General features: G+C 45.8%; 1 protein-coding gene across 1 annotated transcript; it reads left to right on the plus strand.

Moving 5' to 3' along the window:
* Window positions 1-2,289: 2,289 nt before the first annotated feature.
* IL1RAP (interleukin 1 receptor accessory protein) lies at window positions 2,290-16,240 on the plus strand. The gene is made up of 10 exons (XM_010146605.1): window positions 2,290-2,309; window positions 2,842-3,132; window positions 3,892-4,084; window positions 5,893-6,058; window positions 6,976-7,047; window positions 8,411-8,540; window positions 9,504-9,652; window positions 11,960-12,109; window positions 13,065-13,208; window positions 15,795-16,240. The coding sequence occupies exons 2-10, from the start codon at window positions 2,876-2,878 to the stop codon at window positions 16,238-16,240; spliced, it is 1,707 nt and encodes a 568-aa protein (XP_010144907.1). The 5' UTR covers window positions 2,290-2,309; window positions 2,842-2,875.
* The last annotated feature ends 1,064 nt before the right edge of the window (window positions 16,241-17,304 follow it).

Here is a 17,304-nt window from a genome sequence, read left to right on the forward strand (position 1 = left end):
TGTGGTTTCCATTTTTAGTGAACCTCTGAAGTCAGAGCGTGAATACTGATCCCACTCGATTTAATCTGGAGCTGCTCTTAAATCCAACAGATGTTTTGTGCAGGAAACATTTCAAGAGAGAGAAGAAACTCGCTTCCTAGGCTTAGCCAGTGAAAACAAATGTGAGTTGCTGCAAATGGGCACAGCATCAGAGAAGTTAGTGCTGTTTCTCACAATTAGAAGTGGGTTCTTGCATCTTCTTTCTGCAGTGGCGCCTCAAATACTGTTACTGGAGTCAGGATATATCAGTGTGTGTGTGTGTATATACATACACACGGTGCAACAGTGTTCCTAAAGTCAGGCGAATAAGCCAGCTCTGAGACAGAATATCCAGGTACAGCTCTCCTAGTAAGAACAGTAACGATCGCCTCTTCCCCAGCCAAGAAGACAAGACCTTTATATTACTTTTCAGTCATCCAGGAAGAAAAAAAAAAATAGAATAGTTGTATTTATTTTCCATAACTCATTCAGGTAGAATGGGTAAGTAGTTTTGCAATGCCAATTTATGAGCTGTTGCAAAATGCAAGAGCTGTTTGTGATTGCAGATTTCATTGATCTTGACTCCAAGAATTTCAGTACTGCAATGTTCTCTACAGTTTTCCTCCTCTCCAGTCCTGCCATTTGAAGTAAGAAGGACAATTTGCCTTTATGCAGCCCATGAGGAGTCAGCAAAGTCAGATGCTGGGAAGAGAACCCAGATGTCCTGATTTACAGACCCAGGACTCTTCCTTTCAGAGGGAAAGCCTTTCTTTATAAAAACAAATCCCCCCCTGCATGAATCAGTGCTCTATCATGCAATTAGCAGGCAGTCTTTGGCAGGCTCATTTGTCTCATTTACCGCTGTGTGGAAACTTGATCATACCTCATGCCGTAGCTTGACCCCACCAGCATAAAGCAGCATACTGGTTCCAGTTGGCCTTGACTACGGTGTTGACTGGTGTCCATGCACCTTCCCGTGGTATAGGGCTTCCAACAGTGATTTGGTCTTTCAAAATGAGCCTTGGTGTGGGCTGTGGTAGCAGCTCTACTGGGTGACGCTGTGCAGTTTTGAAAGAAATGTCTGAATGTTTCTTAGATGATGAGTGATGGCACTCTCCAGCTATTTGGGTTTGGGGTTCCTACTAGCAATTATTTGTACTCTAGGTGGTTTCAGTGCCTCTTCCTAGCCCAATTCAATGTCTTCCTCCAGCAGCAGCACTGTGGTATATGGGTGTTTGGCATACTATAGGAGGAACAGTGCAGTTTGCATTTACATTTATGTGTAAACCTGCCAGAAAATGTTTCTATTCTTACTGGCCCAGATTCCTCCTCAGTGTGGCTAACCGTTGCTGAGCCATAGAAGTTAGTGTTGCTGCCTTAAAGTGCTGTGGACCCATCTTCTCAAAGGTTTATCTCTTTTCTTTTTTAATTAAGTATGAATTTGGGGCCAAACTACATCACGCTGTCTATTTAAGGAAGATAAAATGCCAGAAATCCTGCTTTGGATCTGTGAAGTCAGTTCAGAAGAATTGGGCTCAAAGAGTGTATTGTATTCTGTTTTTCCTCTTGGTCTGAGTTCTTCTAATACCTGCAGACTGGAGGGGGTTTGCAGTGTTATCTCTGGCGTGCCTGTGATATGCTGAGACACCGCTGCTGGGGTCCACTGCAGGCAGCACACTCCTCTCCTGTCCAACTCATTTTGGGCTCTCAGACATCAGGTTGCCCTGGATAATGCCCCCCAGCAGCTACAAGAGACGCTCTGGGAAGCGTGCCATGCCACGCTCTGCCTTGTTGATGCGGGGAGATGGGAGATGCGGTGACAGCAGCTTTGCCGTGGGTCTCGGCCGGTGTCGGCGGTGCAGGTTGCTTAGGTGTGCTGACACCCTGGTACTGTGCTGTGCTTGCAGAGTCCCTTTGTGGCTGGGCATCCTGATGGGTAGGAGGAATGGAATGGAGCAGAATTCTTGGAAGAGAACTGGGTCTTGACTGTGCTGTTTGTCCTGAAACTATTCACTAATGACAAGAATAAATTAAAAAAAAAAAAAAGCACTGAGCAGCTTTTTCTCATGCTGCCCAGTTTCTCTGTCAGCCTGCGTCGGCACTGAGCTATGCTGAGCCTACTGAACTCAGCTTGGGGAAGGCTCCTGGGAGCTGCTTAGGGATCCCCAGGAGAACCTGCTGACACCTCCTCCATACTGTCTTTTCTGCCCCTCAGCTTCCCTTCCCAAACTTCACTATAAACAGTCGCTACAAGTCACTTGTACTCTTTGTGTTATCACACTATGCACAGGCATTGCATGAATACATCGCAGGAAAGACAGTTCTTGTTCCAAGAAGCCACAGTCCACCTTCTTCTGGCAGGGTCTGGGCCCATAGCTCTAGGGGAGTGTCAATATTTGCAGTGTTATTTTCTTCCAACACTTCTATTTTCTTCTTCCCTATCACTGTGCATGGATGTACATGCACCTCTAGCATTGTTTTAATCCAAATTTTATCTTCCTACACTGGTTATTTTTAGGGTTGAATTTTCTTGGAGCTCTCTAGGAAGCATAATGTTATGCAGAAAGGTCCTATCCTATTGTCCTGATGAGGGATAAATAACTTGGAAGGAGGTGTACAAAGGAAAGTCGAGGTTTGCAGGTTCTCTAGAAATGAATGCAGTATTCTTGCTCTGCTTTGTAAAAGCCGAGTTTGCTTCCACTGAAAACACTACATTTTTTGTCTCTGATTTTAATGGGGACTGGACCGAGGGCTACAGGGAACACGGGCAGAACTGTTTTTCTCCTGCAGACGTGCAAGCTAAGGTAACTGGTTCTTCCTGGTTGCAGAACGCTGTGATGACTGGGGTGTGGACACGATGAAGCAGATCCAGATTTATGATGGGGAACCTGCCAAGATCAAATGCCCACTTTTCGAGACCTTCCTGAAGTACAACTATAGCACAGCCCATTCTGCTGGCTTAACCCTGATCTGGTACAGGATTGGGCAGGACCAGGATCTGGAGGAGCCCATTAATTTTCGTCTCCCAGACAATCACATCAGTAAGGAGAAAGACACCCTTTGGTTCTGGCCTGCTTTTCTCAATGACACTGGGAATTATACTTGCATGCTCAGGTAGGTTGTGTGGTGCAGCTTCTGTAAGTCTTCAGCATAATCAAAGGACTTTCATGGAAGCATGAAAATTATGCTGTTAGCACCAGATCTTTCTGTAGGGAGAAGACCATTTACATAAGCATTAATGGGAAAAGAATGTTACAATTATAAGACCGCTCAGTGCTAAGCCAATTTACATCGTAATAATGCTTGAAGCCTTGCAAACATTAATGAACATGCCTCTCCTTTCTAGCTGCAAGTGTCCATGAAAATATTATTGCTGAGCCCATGGCAAAATCCACAGGCACTCACCATTAAGAAGTGATCTGTATGTCTAGAGTAAAAATAGCTTCAGATGCAAGGGTAATGTTTTGACTGCATGCTAATTTGGCAAAGATTCATGAGATTCAGACTTCTAGGAAATTAAAAGTGTCTCTAAGTATGGTACAGAATGAACATAGCATCTGGTATGCACTGAGCACAAAAGCTCTTTTTGATCTTTGTCGCGTTGTCTCATGTTCATCGTGTCTTTGACCCTATTATCTGCTTTCCCAGCAGGGGAGTGGATGTTGCTTGTTAGTCATTTTTATAGGCTTTTCTGAGCTAGTGTGGCCATCTCTGATGGTGTTTTCCTTCCCATTTATAAATGAGCCAACCAAGGCTGTATGTACCTCATCAGCACTATGGTGCTCATTATTGCAGATGTGATTTTTGTTTCATTCCACTGTTACAGGAGTAAACAAGTTTCAACTAATCAGCCTTGTTCTCCTTTCTCCTTAGAAATACTACTTACTGCAGCAAAGTTGCATTTCCATTGGAAGTTGTTCCAAAAGACAAAGGCTCTTGTGTGAGCCATTCAGTAAAGCCCACGGAGATGATGTTCTACTTGGAGCATGCCAATGAGAGGATCACATGTCCAGATATTGATGGGTTTTACCCTGCTAGTGTAACACCAACTGTCAAGTGGTACTTCGTAAGAATGACTTTTGTCTTACCTGGGCAGTGGGGGAATGCAGTGTTGTATCTGAAAAAGCAATGGTTGGCCTGAGAATCGGGGATCTGCATTTCAGTGTCTCCCCAGTAACAAGGTTGTTAATGAAGCTTTACTAATTTTAAGAAATTTGTTTCAACTGAGTTCAAGGGTAAAACTGCCCTTGGAGGAACTTGAATAAAATTGACAGCTAACACCAGAATGCTTTTGACCAGCATGTGCAAGTGCAGAATACTGTAGCAGGGATTTAGGAACCTCAGTTCAGCTACTGGCAGTATACCTGACCTGCTGTGTAAGCAAAGCACTATCTCTGTTAAGAAAACTGTGATTCATATTCCCTCTTCTGTAATAAACAAAACTAAAAAAAATCCCCCAAAACCCAATGCCTGACAATGAAAATAGCATCCTTTCCAAAATCCTTTGAGATCAGGAAATGAAGTTGTACATCAGGCCTTTGCAAGGAACACGGGTGCCCTGGTTGACACAATCCAGCAGATATCTTTTCTGAAGATGGAGACATCCCTACCCGACTCTCATACTGCTCTGACAATTAAGCAGTTTCTAGCCCTTCTCAAGCTCTTGCCTGCAGAATTACTGCTCAATTTTATTGAATTTTGACCTCAGTGTTTTCCTCTAGGTGGATGCCTTTAGTCAAGAGAGAATAAGAATTCTTAGGGGATGTGCAGCCAGAGGGTTTTTTGGTCTGAATTCTCTAACTGCTTATAAAGTACTTTTGGATTTCTAGATACAAGGATGAGTATGAGTGAATTTAATAATAAAGTAAGTTGGTAACAAATATATCCGCCGATTTAAAAACAAAACAAAAAACCCAAACAACATCCCAAAAGAAAAACAAATAAAAAACAAAATAAAAAAAACCCCAACAACTCTAAAACCCTTCAGGAAAAGCTTACTTTTTTTTTTTATACTAGAGGAGCAGTTTCAGTCCAGTAGTTGAAATGCTTTACTTGTACCATTCATTGAAATTCACATCTCAACAATAAATTAGCAGAATGAAACAAAAAGCCCCACGGAAGTAATTTTTCAGGGACCAAGTCATCCCATGCCTAATAAAAATCATTAAAAATGGTATATCACCCCTGTCTTAAACTGCTCCATTAGGATGTGTCTGATTTGGAAATGTACCATTCAGAAATAATCTCTTGGAAAATGTGCACCTCTTTGGGTTTTATGACAATCAGGTTGTTATCTGCATATCCCCTTTCTGAAAAGGGATCTCTAGCTTGGTACTTAGCAGAGGTTTCCTGCCTTGCCTGACAGAAAAATAAAAGTTATTAAGGTTTCTGTGCTACAGATTTTCATTTGCCAGTTGCCAATTTTGGGGCTTCATCCTCAGCTGAAGTCAGTCAGGATAGCTTGATTAGTCCTGAAAGAGTTAGACACGCTGACATCAATGGGAGGACATGTCCTTTAGCCTTAGTATCTATTTGTGAATATATCATAATTTTCTTCCTGTCTCTTTTTACTTTCACTCTGCTGAGGTGCTCACCTTGTTTGCAAATGTACTTCTGGATCAGAGATGTCTCTTATAAAATTGTCTGTGTTTAAGGTGGGATAAAACTATTAAGGTCATCTGCTTCATCACCTCATTTTCAAGGTGAACATACCAGTTTGTATTCCAACAAGCTCAAAGTTCATAGTATTTATGTCTGACCTACATCACAATTTAAAATTTCATATTCATAGTTTAAAAACAGATCTTTGTAGTAGCATTTAAACCAGTATCTTTACTTTTCAATCCCAAAACTTGTTTTTCTTCCTTACTCCAGAACTGCACCTTGGTGAATGGCTTCTATGAGCGACACAATCAAGCGCCCAAGCTTCTCATCAACATTGTCCGCAGTGCGTATAAAGGGAATTACACTTGTATTGTGTCATTCAAGGACCATGGAAGAATCTATAATCTCACCAGAACCGTACAGATGAAGGTGGTGGGTAAGAATTGCTTTAAAATGTGTAAAATGCAGGCGGGTAACTGCAGAAGTGGTGAAAACAGCTAGAAGAGTGTATCACATTTGTGGTTATGCTCAAGCTGCATTACTCAACTGACCTGGTGTATTTTTGCTTGATGGGGTGAGCCTTGTGTGACTGTCCAGGATAGGTTGCACTGGAGGTCCTACCCACCGCCATGCCAAATGATCCACACAACACAGAGGTTGAGCAGGCTTAGGCTGGCGAGGTACAGCCCATGAGATGGCCAGGAGTACCCTCTGCTGGCACGTGAATGCATAACCCTGGCACTCTTGTTCATTTTTATCTCCAGTGCCCTTTTCTAGTCATTATTTGTGGGATTGTCCCATTATAGCCAACTTGCCTTGGTTTTCTTGCCATCTCAAAGTCTTGCATGCTGAGGTTGAGACTGTTAATCAGCCAGACAGGACTCCAGTTACCTGGCCCAGTGCTTGAGGAGGTCCGTCCCAGGAGCCGTGGAGCTGCAAACAGAGCTTAAAAACCTGGTGAACAGTTGGGCACCTGCTAATTCCCATGGCAACTGCTGCTGTAAGAGCTGAATTAAATACTTGCGACAGGAAATGACGTTTGTATTTTGGCTTTTAGAAGCAGTAGTTAAAGGAAACTGGTACAAGTTGTGCCTTGTGGGAGATGAGAGGGATATGGAGCTCTTCTGCTGTGAGATGCCCAAAAATTTGTATCTAGACTTAGTGGGGCCTCAAAATCTGTGTCTGGCCCTGAGTTTGGAGACTGGAGTTAGATTTCTCTTTGCACAAAACTCTGCAGCAGGATTGTATCACAAGTTAGATTGGGGTGCGAGGGCATCATGAGCAAGTCTGCAAGGACTCCAGGTTCTCATGAAGTCTGGGTCCCCATGGGGGGCTCTCTGTTCTCTCCTGCAGGATCTCCAAATAAGGCCTTGCCGCCACAATTCGTCTCTCCAAATGAGAAAATTATCTATGAACTCGAAGCAGGTAAATTGCAACGCTTGCTGCCTGCTGTCGCTGCCCTGGCAGCCTGCCTGCTGGGACAGGGAGGCCCAGCCAGGCACAGAAGCTCTCCCTTTCCACTGCATCCCCGGTGCTTTCCCTTGCAGAGCACGTGAGCTGGCAGACAGTGTGGGATGTCAGTTCAATGATGCCAGAATAGGAGAGCACAGCTGAAAGTCAGATTATAAATTCCTCGCTCCAACCGGTCCATGTCCTTCCTATGTTGGGGGACCCCAGAGCTGGACTCGGAACTCCAGGTGGGGTCTCACAATGCGGAGTAGAGAGGTAGAATCCCCTCCCTCGACCTGCTGGCCACGCTTCTCTGGATACAGCTCAGGATGCGGTTGGCTTTCTGGGCTGCCAGCGCACACTTGACAGGTCGTGGTGAGCCTTCCATCAATCAACACCCCTGGTAAAGATAGATATTCGGGCATGGAGATGCAGGACCTCAGCTAAAGAAACCAACAAAATGTGGACGCTCAGCTGCATAGAGAAATTCCTGTAGGACCTTGTGTTAGCCCTGTCCCTGGCTGTGGTTTGCTCCAACCCTCTCTCATTCAGCCCCTCAGTGGCTTCAGCCTTCTGGTCACTTCTTGTTCATCTCCTCTCCCTTTTTGGGCGATTACTTCCTAATTAATGACAGCTCTCCTTTTGCTGGCCTCACAGCACTGTGTAACGTGGTACCACGCCCCTTCCTCCAGCCCATCTGTTCAGGCTGATAGCTCTTTGGAGCCATTCCCAATATTGAATGGATCATGTCCTATTACACTGCTGTAATGAATATGGTGCCAATGATGATGATTAGCAGCAGAGTCTTCGCTTCAAAGCACAGCTTTTTTGGCTCAGAAGGTCCGACTTCTTCCATAGTCACTCTGTAAGATAAAATCACTTATGAGGTGATCACAAAGATATTCGTGCTCCTAAGCCTGATCTTGAGGGGAAGTTAAATGTCTGAACAAGTGTCCCACACCAAAATGCTTTTGTGCAGCTGGGATGCCTTCACTATATGGCATCCGTCCTCTGTGCAGTGGGGGTGATTAGCACTGCCTGGTTGTCTGAGGAAGTAAGTGATTGACATGGAGCATCTCCCTTTGGGTGGGTCACTTGATGCAGTCAAGGAATTTGTAACACATTTGAGAAGGCAGGATATTTTTTCCCATTTATTTGTCTATCATAAATCTGCATGCCCAGGGTGTTAAACTATTATCAGATGTCTGAGAGCGGATGCTGGTCTTGTTCCCACCTGAAGGGAGGCAGAGCTCAGGCTGGTCAGATCACTGGAAAGCACAAAGGTCAGCGTGATGCTGTTCCTGCTTTGCAGTACCTCACTGTGGCTCTTTCTTCCCAGGGGATGACCTTGTTCTGTCCTGTGAGGTCTTCTTCACCTTCCTGAAGGACTCTGTGACAGAGGTATGGTGGACCATAGATGGCAACAACACAGCTGGCATCACAGATCCCAAGATAAAAGTCACACAAAGGTAACCTAGAAATGTGAACCTTCATTTGTATCTGACCCTGTCTTGTGTCCTGCCGAGGGGTGTGGGTACAGACATCCAACAGTCCCGTTTTCCCTTGCAAGAGTGTGGAGTCCTCCACTTCCCTGTTAATCAGAAATCCCTGGCTCTGCCCCATGCTGTGATGAGCACCAGGAACTCCAAGGAAGCCTCCAGACCTGGACAGTGTCTTGTCTTACAGAAAGATTTGAGGGAGCTTTGTTTACCATTTCACATCATCACTTGTTCAGGTCCTGGTAGTGACGCCAACAGCTGGTGCTTTTGTGTGACTTCTAAAACAGGGGCAGACACCATTCTATTTAAAGGAATGTTCCCAAATAGCACAAGTGATAAAAATATTTCAAAAAACAGAGGCTGAAAACAAAAATGTAGTATTATACGTAGTGTTGATTAGGAGGAATAGAGATTCAGTTACATGAAGAAGCCAAATGAGGTTCAGAGTCATGTTTGCTGGGTGCTGAATTACATGTGTAAGGCAGTCGCTGCACCAGTCGGTTTGCAAACCTGTGTAGAGAAAGGAAAGCCAAAAGAAAATACTATTACCCACATTTTGAAGATGATGAATTCAGGCAGAGAGAGACAAAGTGACTCATCCAGGATTGCACAGGGAATGTGACGTGGACTCTGAATCCTGGGTTCATGAGATCTTGTTGCTTTGTAGGCAATAACTTCCTATATCTCTAAAATGTAATGTGACAGAGCTGCAATGAGAAAATTATGAGTGGAAAAATAAATATTAAGGAAAATCAGATGAAGGAACAGTTGCAGCTGTATTAAAATCTGAAGTGTGTATCGATTTATAAATATCAGTTTAGGTGGGGTTTTTTTTTTTAAAGAAAGAATTGGGTTATATCAGGGAAAGGAGTGTTTGTCACTAAGAACTTGCTGCAGTTTCGCATATGTAATGCTCTAGTTTTTCTCTTACAGTGAAATAATTAGAGATTTTGAAGACAAAACCGTCATAAGGACTCTAACCATTGCAAAAGCCACACCAGAGGACTTGAGACGGAATTATACTTGCTATGCCAGAAATACCAAAGGCGAGGACCATAGCCAGGCCATAGTGCGCATGAAAGGTAAAGCACTTGTGAGCATGGGTGTGAAATGAGGTGTGCTTAGAGGGGGCTGTCGGTCCTGCCTTCAGCCTTGCCCTGCAAAGCAGTAGAGGAACAAATAATTCCGTCGGGCCTTTTTCCCCAACACACGCTGTTCTGTGTGCACTGCTGCATTATTGCTGTCGAACTGTATCACTTGGAGGCAGGGAGCAAAGCTTGCATGTCACATATACCCTACCATGGTTAAGTGCCTGGGGAGAGAGAGGAGTGGAGGGACCTGTTGTTCTCATCCCGCAGTTGAAGCAGACCTGAGGGAACAGGCTGCTTGAAATGATTTCAGGTTATTTGATTGCATGAGGCTTTTGTGTGATGCAACAGCTACCAGTGGGCATCCTTCAGCAGGCAGACTGCACTCATTGACATTGCTCAGGGAGTGAGACACTCTAGCCATGATGCTCTGTGGTTTTACGCCTTGCTGTGGTGATGCTCCAGTCTAGATACAGCTGTCTCAGCATGGATGGTATGGACTGATCCAGCTCTGTTCAGTGCTGGTTTTTCCTTCTTCTTTCTTTCACCAAAGATTTTGTTCCTGTTTCCTAGACCCATCTCTCAGTAATAATGACTGAGCTAGACTGTAGGTAGGTGAGGTTTCCTGATTAATGTGGTTATTTCCGCCTTAACAACCTCATCTAGAGCTTCCACACCTGCTTGCTGTAGGTCGGACCTCCCCTCTCCCATAAGGGATGCTGCCCTGCCTTGTGTAGCTCATGCCAGATGTCTTTCCCCCACTCTGTCCTATTAGCATGGGAAGGCTCAGAGAGTTCTTTACTGGAAGAGCTCTTTTTCTTCTTTAATGGTACTTGTCTTCCTTTTTAGTCCCATTCCTTTGAGACAAACCTTTTTGGATCATTGGGAAGGAACAATATACCAAACACACAACTGAGAAAGGCTGAAACCATCTGGCAGTATGTTCATCCTACATACATAATTCTTCTGGGATGATAATGTTTGTATATGTAGCAGAAGCAAATCTAAAGTATCCAGCTTCTCTCTACAGCAGTGCCTAAATGCTGTTTCCTAGTGGACTGATCTGTACTAGCCTCTCTGTTCCTCCCCTCTCTGTTCCAGGGAACTTGAGTGGGTTTGCTCTGAGCAGAACTGTTTACTCACCACCCCTCCTTTCTGCTCTGCTCCACAGCAAAATCCAGGAACCACCCCTGACCACTGCTGGCAGAGAGACCTTAAGCTAAACTCACTGCAGACTATCCCACTGCATATAGGAACATCAGGCGTGCCAGAACGTAACCCCTCAGCACTTCTCTTCCAGTTTTTAGCAAGTAGCTATATATATTGGCTCCTACTCTTTCATTACATTAGGTTATACACATTTCCTGCTTTTTTGGATGATTTCCCTCTCCTCATGTACTTCAGCCGCTCATCACCTAATGAAAGTTGTTAAATTCCTTCCATTTTCTTTTTTTGTAAGTCAGTTTCTAATATAACTTACTAAATCTTGGAATTTGGTGATGTTTCCACTCACTACTGTTCTTTTATTGTGCAGCTTGCCAGTGTGCATGTCAGCTGCCACCTGAATTGCCATAAAAAGAGAGTTGCCCCGGGATACGGTTCGAAGATTTATTTTTTTTGTCCTTAATGCAAAGAAGCAGCAGTAGGTGTGACAGACACTGTATGAGTTGGAGGGGGTCTGATGTTCTGGCTTGAGGACCACAGGTTGTCCCATTTGTTTGCGAGCATTTAATCATTTCTATAATGAACTCTGATTTTTATTTCCTGGTAGAAAACAATCAGGCCATGGCTAGTTATATCCTTGCTGTCAGTCTGGGATAAGCCACAAGAACTGTGTGGGGAGGGAAAATGGTGGTCATTTCCTTAATTTTGCTGCAGGTGGGCTTTGGCTGGCTCTCTTAGAAGTAACTGCTGTTATGTTGCCCCAAGAGTTTGCATATGCTGCTGAGAAGGTCGCTTTCGTGAGCTGGACTTGGACTGTGCAGGTGGTTTCCATCAACAGGTCGTTGTCCCATCTGGCAGCTCCCAGGGTCTTGCTCAGAGACAGTAGTCCAACCTTTGCTTTGACTTGCTCTGCCAGCCCAGCCAGACCTCATAACTCAGAATGGGGACTCCAGGGTGGTCAGATGTCCCTCGTCCTGCCAGAAAAGTCTTGGCTTGGCCACCTTCCTCTGAAGGGTCAGCTTGGCTCTTGGCTGTCCCTCTGTGGTGTTTGTTTGCACGTGACACAAGCTTGTTCCTGCTTAGCTACAGGCCCAACCTGTTCTGTAAACCAGACCCCCTCTTTCTTTTTGAACCCAGTTGTAGAACCAAAGTACACCGTGGAGCTGGCCTGTGGACTGGGGGCAACTATCCTGCTTGTTGTGTTGCTGATAGTCATCTATCATGTTTATTGGCTTGAAATGGTCCTCTTCTATCGGGCTCATTTTGGAACAGATGAAACCATTCTAGGTAAGGAGTTAAAGGGCTTACATTTATTTTATCCTGTTACAGGCCAGACCATTCATTTTTGTACAGGAAGTTTCATATAAGCTATTTTTAACTCAATTCACAGCATAATGACATTTTGACCTTCCATTTCTATACCTGTATTCAATTGTGTGGGTCATTTTAGAGCAAGAGCAGTCAGGCTTGGGTCAAGGGGAAGAAGAGAGAAGTCCTGTGTGTTCTCTGCAGAGTTGGAGCATGGACTTGTCAGGCTCCCTGGGGGACTGCCCTGCTGATGACTAGCTGTTTCATCTAATCTAGATGGTCAAGATAAGTCACTGAGTTTCAGTAAGCCCCTGGTTTTTCTGATGACCGTGTAAGGATTCACAAATCCAGGATGATTTGCTTTAAAATGTGGGAAGACGTCCAAAAGGATGGATCTGGAAATCACCCTTCTGTCCTCAGTTCTTCCCCAGCTTTCCTGTTTTACTGGGTGTTTGTTTCTTGGGACTCAGAGCTGAGATTTCATCCTCTGTAGGATGAGGAGCGTGTTTGAGCTCTCGCAGCTTGTGGTGTGAACCTGCCAAGGGGGTGCAGCAGCTCTCAGAGGGTGTAGGCAGGGTGCAAGTCTCTGTCTGGTGGGACAGCTCATGTGGATAGACAGCAGTGAGGGGAAGCGATGAGAGAGATGTCAGAAGGCAAAAGGACCCTGGGCAGAATGGGTTGGTCATCTTGCTGCGGTCTCATGCCATCAGCGACCCAGCAGTGTCTGGGTGCCTGCACATTCAGGCTGGGTAGTCAAAGAGGCAGCGTTGCTGTCTTGTAACTATGGAAATCGATGTGCCTGAACCTGCGGTGCCTGGGCTCAAAGCGAGCCTTCCTACCTGCTTTTCCCATGAAGCAAGTCACTGCACACGCTGAGCTTTTGTCACAAGTGTCTCTTCTGCCGTTTGTGTTTCTCTGCACTCCCAACGCTCAGATGGGAAGGAGTACGATGTGTACGTGTCCTACGCACGCAACGCGGAGGAGGAGGAATTTGTGCTGCTGACGCTGCGGGGAGTCTTGGAGAACGAGTTTGGGTACAAGCTGTGTATCTTCGACAGAGACAGCCTCCCTGGGGGAAGTGAGTATTTCATAGGGTGCTGCGCTCCATGCGCATCCTCTCATTACTGCTCTTTGAGGTACTGATAATTGATAGGAACTGTCCTATCCAGATTATACTTTATCCTTTGGTTTTTACCCCCACTTCCATTCACAATCTTCTGTTGGCTTCCTTTAATGTTTTTGCTTCACGTTGCTTGTGACAATGTCGCAGATGCTCCAGGCCACCAAGAAGGCTGCGGTGGGCAAGTGGTGGTTGTTGGTCGTTTCAGTTGCTCTCCCCAGGAGCGATGTGCACGAGTATCAACATGAGACAACCAGACCACTGACCTTTATGCAAACCCTCTGAGCTGCCTTAAAAAAAGGGGATAAAGTTAAGGCTAGAAAGGAGAGAGGCAGGGGGAGTGTGATGCTGGACCAAACTGGCAGCTCAGAGAGAGAGTAATGGTGAGTGTCTGCTTCAGGGAGGTGTGGAGAGCGCTGTGCCAACATCAGTGAGAAGATAACGTGTTCTCCCAGAAGGCCTCCCACTCACGCCCTCATTAATTAGAGAATCTGTGTCTAATATGGCATACGATTGAGCTGCTACAGTTAAGAGTACTTTGTTGATGGTAGTGATACTCATCTCTTCACTAAGATATAGATTTTTCTCAGTTTCAAGCTAATTCATACAAAGTGCTGGACACAGCAAGGGCGCAGATCTAGCCAACGTGCTCAGTTTCCAGTGTTCTAGAGGCTGAGTTAGCTGTATGATCCCTGATGCCCACTAAAAGTTCAAAGCATGAACTTTAGGCAGTGCCGGCTGTCCCACTTTGACAGAACCTGTGCTGATCAAGTTGATTGAGGTCCCTTTTGGGTAGGACAGGAGGGACCGCTGGAGTCCCAGCCCAGCAGTGTGACAGAGAAAGCAGAATTAGTCTGGGATCTTTTATCTCCTAGGTTGTTGCCAGGACACAGAACCTCTGAGTTTGAGGGCAGATAAATATATTTGCCAGGGGCCAGAGAGACAGCTGTAGTCTGATGCTGTTCCTTCTAGAGAGGGCGTGGGTGACATGGCAGGGCACCATCCAGGCTCTGTTTGCTTGATGCCAGTGCCAGGCTCAGAGCAGGTTTGCTCTGAGCTGTTCTCACCTGTGGTTCCTTAAGTTGTACATCTCCCTCCTTTTCCCTCTGCCACTTCTTGACATCCTTCCCCTTTCCCTCTGGATGGTCTTATTTTCCTCTCAGTGCAGCTCTCCTGGGCTCCCTGCCCTTAACCCTAATGCCCAGGATGCTCCCATTCCTGCATCCCTGTTCACCATGACAGTCACTGCCAGCCTCAATCCATCACCAGCCCTCCGGAGCCCTGCTGGGGTGGCTTGTCATTGTGCTGCCATTTGCAACACTGCTGGGGCTTCCCTGTGGCTTCTTAGCTGGGATTTGACTAATCTCCTTCTTGGGGAAGCACGGTGGGCCATGAAATAGCTTTTGGCAGCTGGTGTCATGCCTCCAGAGTGTGCATCTGTGTCATGGGTAGAGACTTATGTTGTCCTTGATGAAGAAACAGTAGGAGATGGATTATACTGCAAGTTTGCTGACAGGAACTAATCAAATGTGCTTGACAGATAAATGAAGTTGCCTGTCAGCATTATTTTATATTTCATTGTATTTTCTGACCAGTCAAGAGCTTTCCCTTGTCAATGAAGTGTGGGAGATCCTGCAGCATAGAGCGCAAGCACTGGGATTCACGCTTGCAAGGAATTTTCACGTTAATTACAGAAAGGTGCCTAAGGACAGTCTACCTGCAGATGTTAGAAAATCAAAGAGGATCCACAGTCACCGTGACATGTCTCCAGCTCGCTTTAGGGATACTTCATTAAAAGTCCTCAGAGCAGTTTGCTTGTCACTTCTGAAACACTCAGATCTGCTTTTATCAATGACAGCAACAGGTGGATGAGTAACAGGAATTAGGATGGTAATATTTCCAAAGCAAATTAACCCATGAGGACACTCAGAGAGAGTGTAGGTACTTATTGTGTATTTGGTGTGAGGAAACAGAGGCAAGAGGAGTGAAGGGACTACCCAGAGTTATTCTGGACATCTGCCAGAGGAGGATGTAAGCGTAGGCATCCGTGCTTCCTGACGCCTCTTCGGGCTGAGTCTTTTCCTTGAGGCCATGTGTTGTCCAGCTGGCAATTTTCCTGATTTGCTCCAGAGAGCCTCTGTTTCCAGTCTCACTAGAAGGAAGCTAAATCCAAGCCTACCAGCACAGTGCTCTCGGCCACATGGCATCCTCATAGCATCAGTTGGTGTCACGGCCACGTGGCACAGTGCCTTTTACATGTAGCTACCTCGGACATCTCTGTGTAGCATGGGGAGGTGGAAACACACCTGTAGGCAGCCTGGGGCTGGGAGTAGGTGGTGTTACTGTATGGACCAGTGGGTACCAGCCATGGTGCAGGAGGCCTTACCTGGAATCAACTGCAGGATTGGGAAGCACCGGTATAGTCTCTGGAGGGAGCCTCCAAGGAATTTTGTCTCCCTCAAGAGACACCTGGTGTCATGTCACTAGCAGCTCAGCAGCATGTTCTCAGCCATCACTAACTACCTCAATGTTTCTTTCTCCCAGTTGTCACAGACGAAACCCTGAGCTTCATCCAGAAAAGCCGACATCTGCTTGTTGTCCTGAGCCCAAACTACGTCATGCAGGGGACACAGGCCCTGCTGGAGCTCAAGGCTGGTCTAGAGAATATGGCCTCCAAGGGCAACATCAAAGTCATTCTAGTGCAGTACAAAGCCATCAAGAAGAGCAAAGTGAAAGAGCTGAAGCAGGCCAAGACAGCCTTGAATGTCATTAAATGGAAAGGAGAGAAATCCAAGTTCCCAAAGGGCAGGTTCTGGAAGCAGCTGCAGGTGGAAATGCCAGTGAAAAAAACTAGTAGGAGTTTGAGCCTTGATGGGCTCATACGTATCCCTGAAAGATGTTTGACACCGTCAGAAACCAAGCCAAACCAAACTCCAAAAATACACCAGTTAGGCCAGGGAGTGGGAAGGAACTTAGGGTTTTTGCCATGAAGGACTGTCCCCTAGGCATTTCAGAAGACAGTCATGCCTTCCTGCAGCTTTTCTACTGCCCTGGCAGTAGAGAGACCAAAGATGCATACGCCTCCTCTCTGCAAATGCACATCCTTGTCATGGCTCAACGTCTAAATTTGGGCTGTCCAGGTGGATGCAGCCAGCACCTTGTGATAGCACAGTGTTTGTATAGGCCAGTACTCATAGATCCAGTTCCTATGGGACCTTCATTAGCATCTGGGACAGAGCTTCTTTCCCAAGCTGCTTCACTGCTTCCTGGTTGTTGGTCCTTGTAGCAGAGGCTGGGGAACAGTTTGAAAGGTGACTCCAGTACAGAGCCTTTCGTACCTGTCCCAGCTTTAGAGCCCTGATCACGGATTTCCGCTTCAGTGGGGGGACCGTGGAGTCTTGAGGCTCCTCATCTTTGCTGCCCTCATTTCTGTAGGAGCAGGTGCATTCAGATAGTTTGGCAATGTAAAATGGGTGTTACAAAAGCTTTTTGTTTTTTAATTAAAAACAAACAAAAAAAAAAGCTCTGCTAGGTGATATTCGTATTGTAGCATTTCTACTAATAAGTGGTCAGTCTCTGGGACTCTGCAGTCTCTCGAGTACCCCAGATCCTTCAGGGCTGTGATGCTCATGATCCAGGGGAAATCTCTCCTTAGTACAAGCCATGGAGCATATCTGAGAGTTGCTTCTTGGTAAACTCAGGGACTTCACAAGCACTGCAATGAACCTCAATTTACTACTGAACCCACCTACTGTCTCCATGCTGCTGCCTGGGGGAAAGCATTATGCAAGGTGCTGCTGAGGCCTCTGGGATGACACTGGGTCTATGTCCAACTCTCCAGGAAACCCTACAAACTTACTTGAACTTATTAAAAACTACTAGCTCTGTCTAGCTGGGTAAGACTGTGAGGAAAGGCTCAGGGAGTAGGCTTGTTCAGCCTGGAGAAGAGAAGGCTTTGGGGAGACCTTATTGCAGCCTTCCAGTACCTGAAGGGGGCTTATAAGAAAGATGGGGATAGACTTTTTGGTAGAGCCTGTTGCGATAGGACAAGGGG

Source organism: Eurypyga helias, unplaced genomic scaffold, assembly GCF_000690775.1.
Source record: "Eurypyga helias isolate BGI_N326 unplaced genomic scaffold, ASM69077v1 scaffold112, whole genome shotgun sequence".
NCBI lineage: Eukaryota > Metazoa > Chordata > Aves > Eurypygiformes > Eurypygidae > Eurypyga > Eurypyga helias.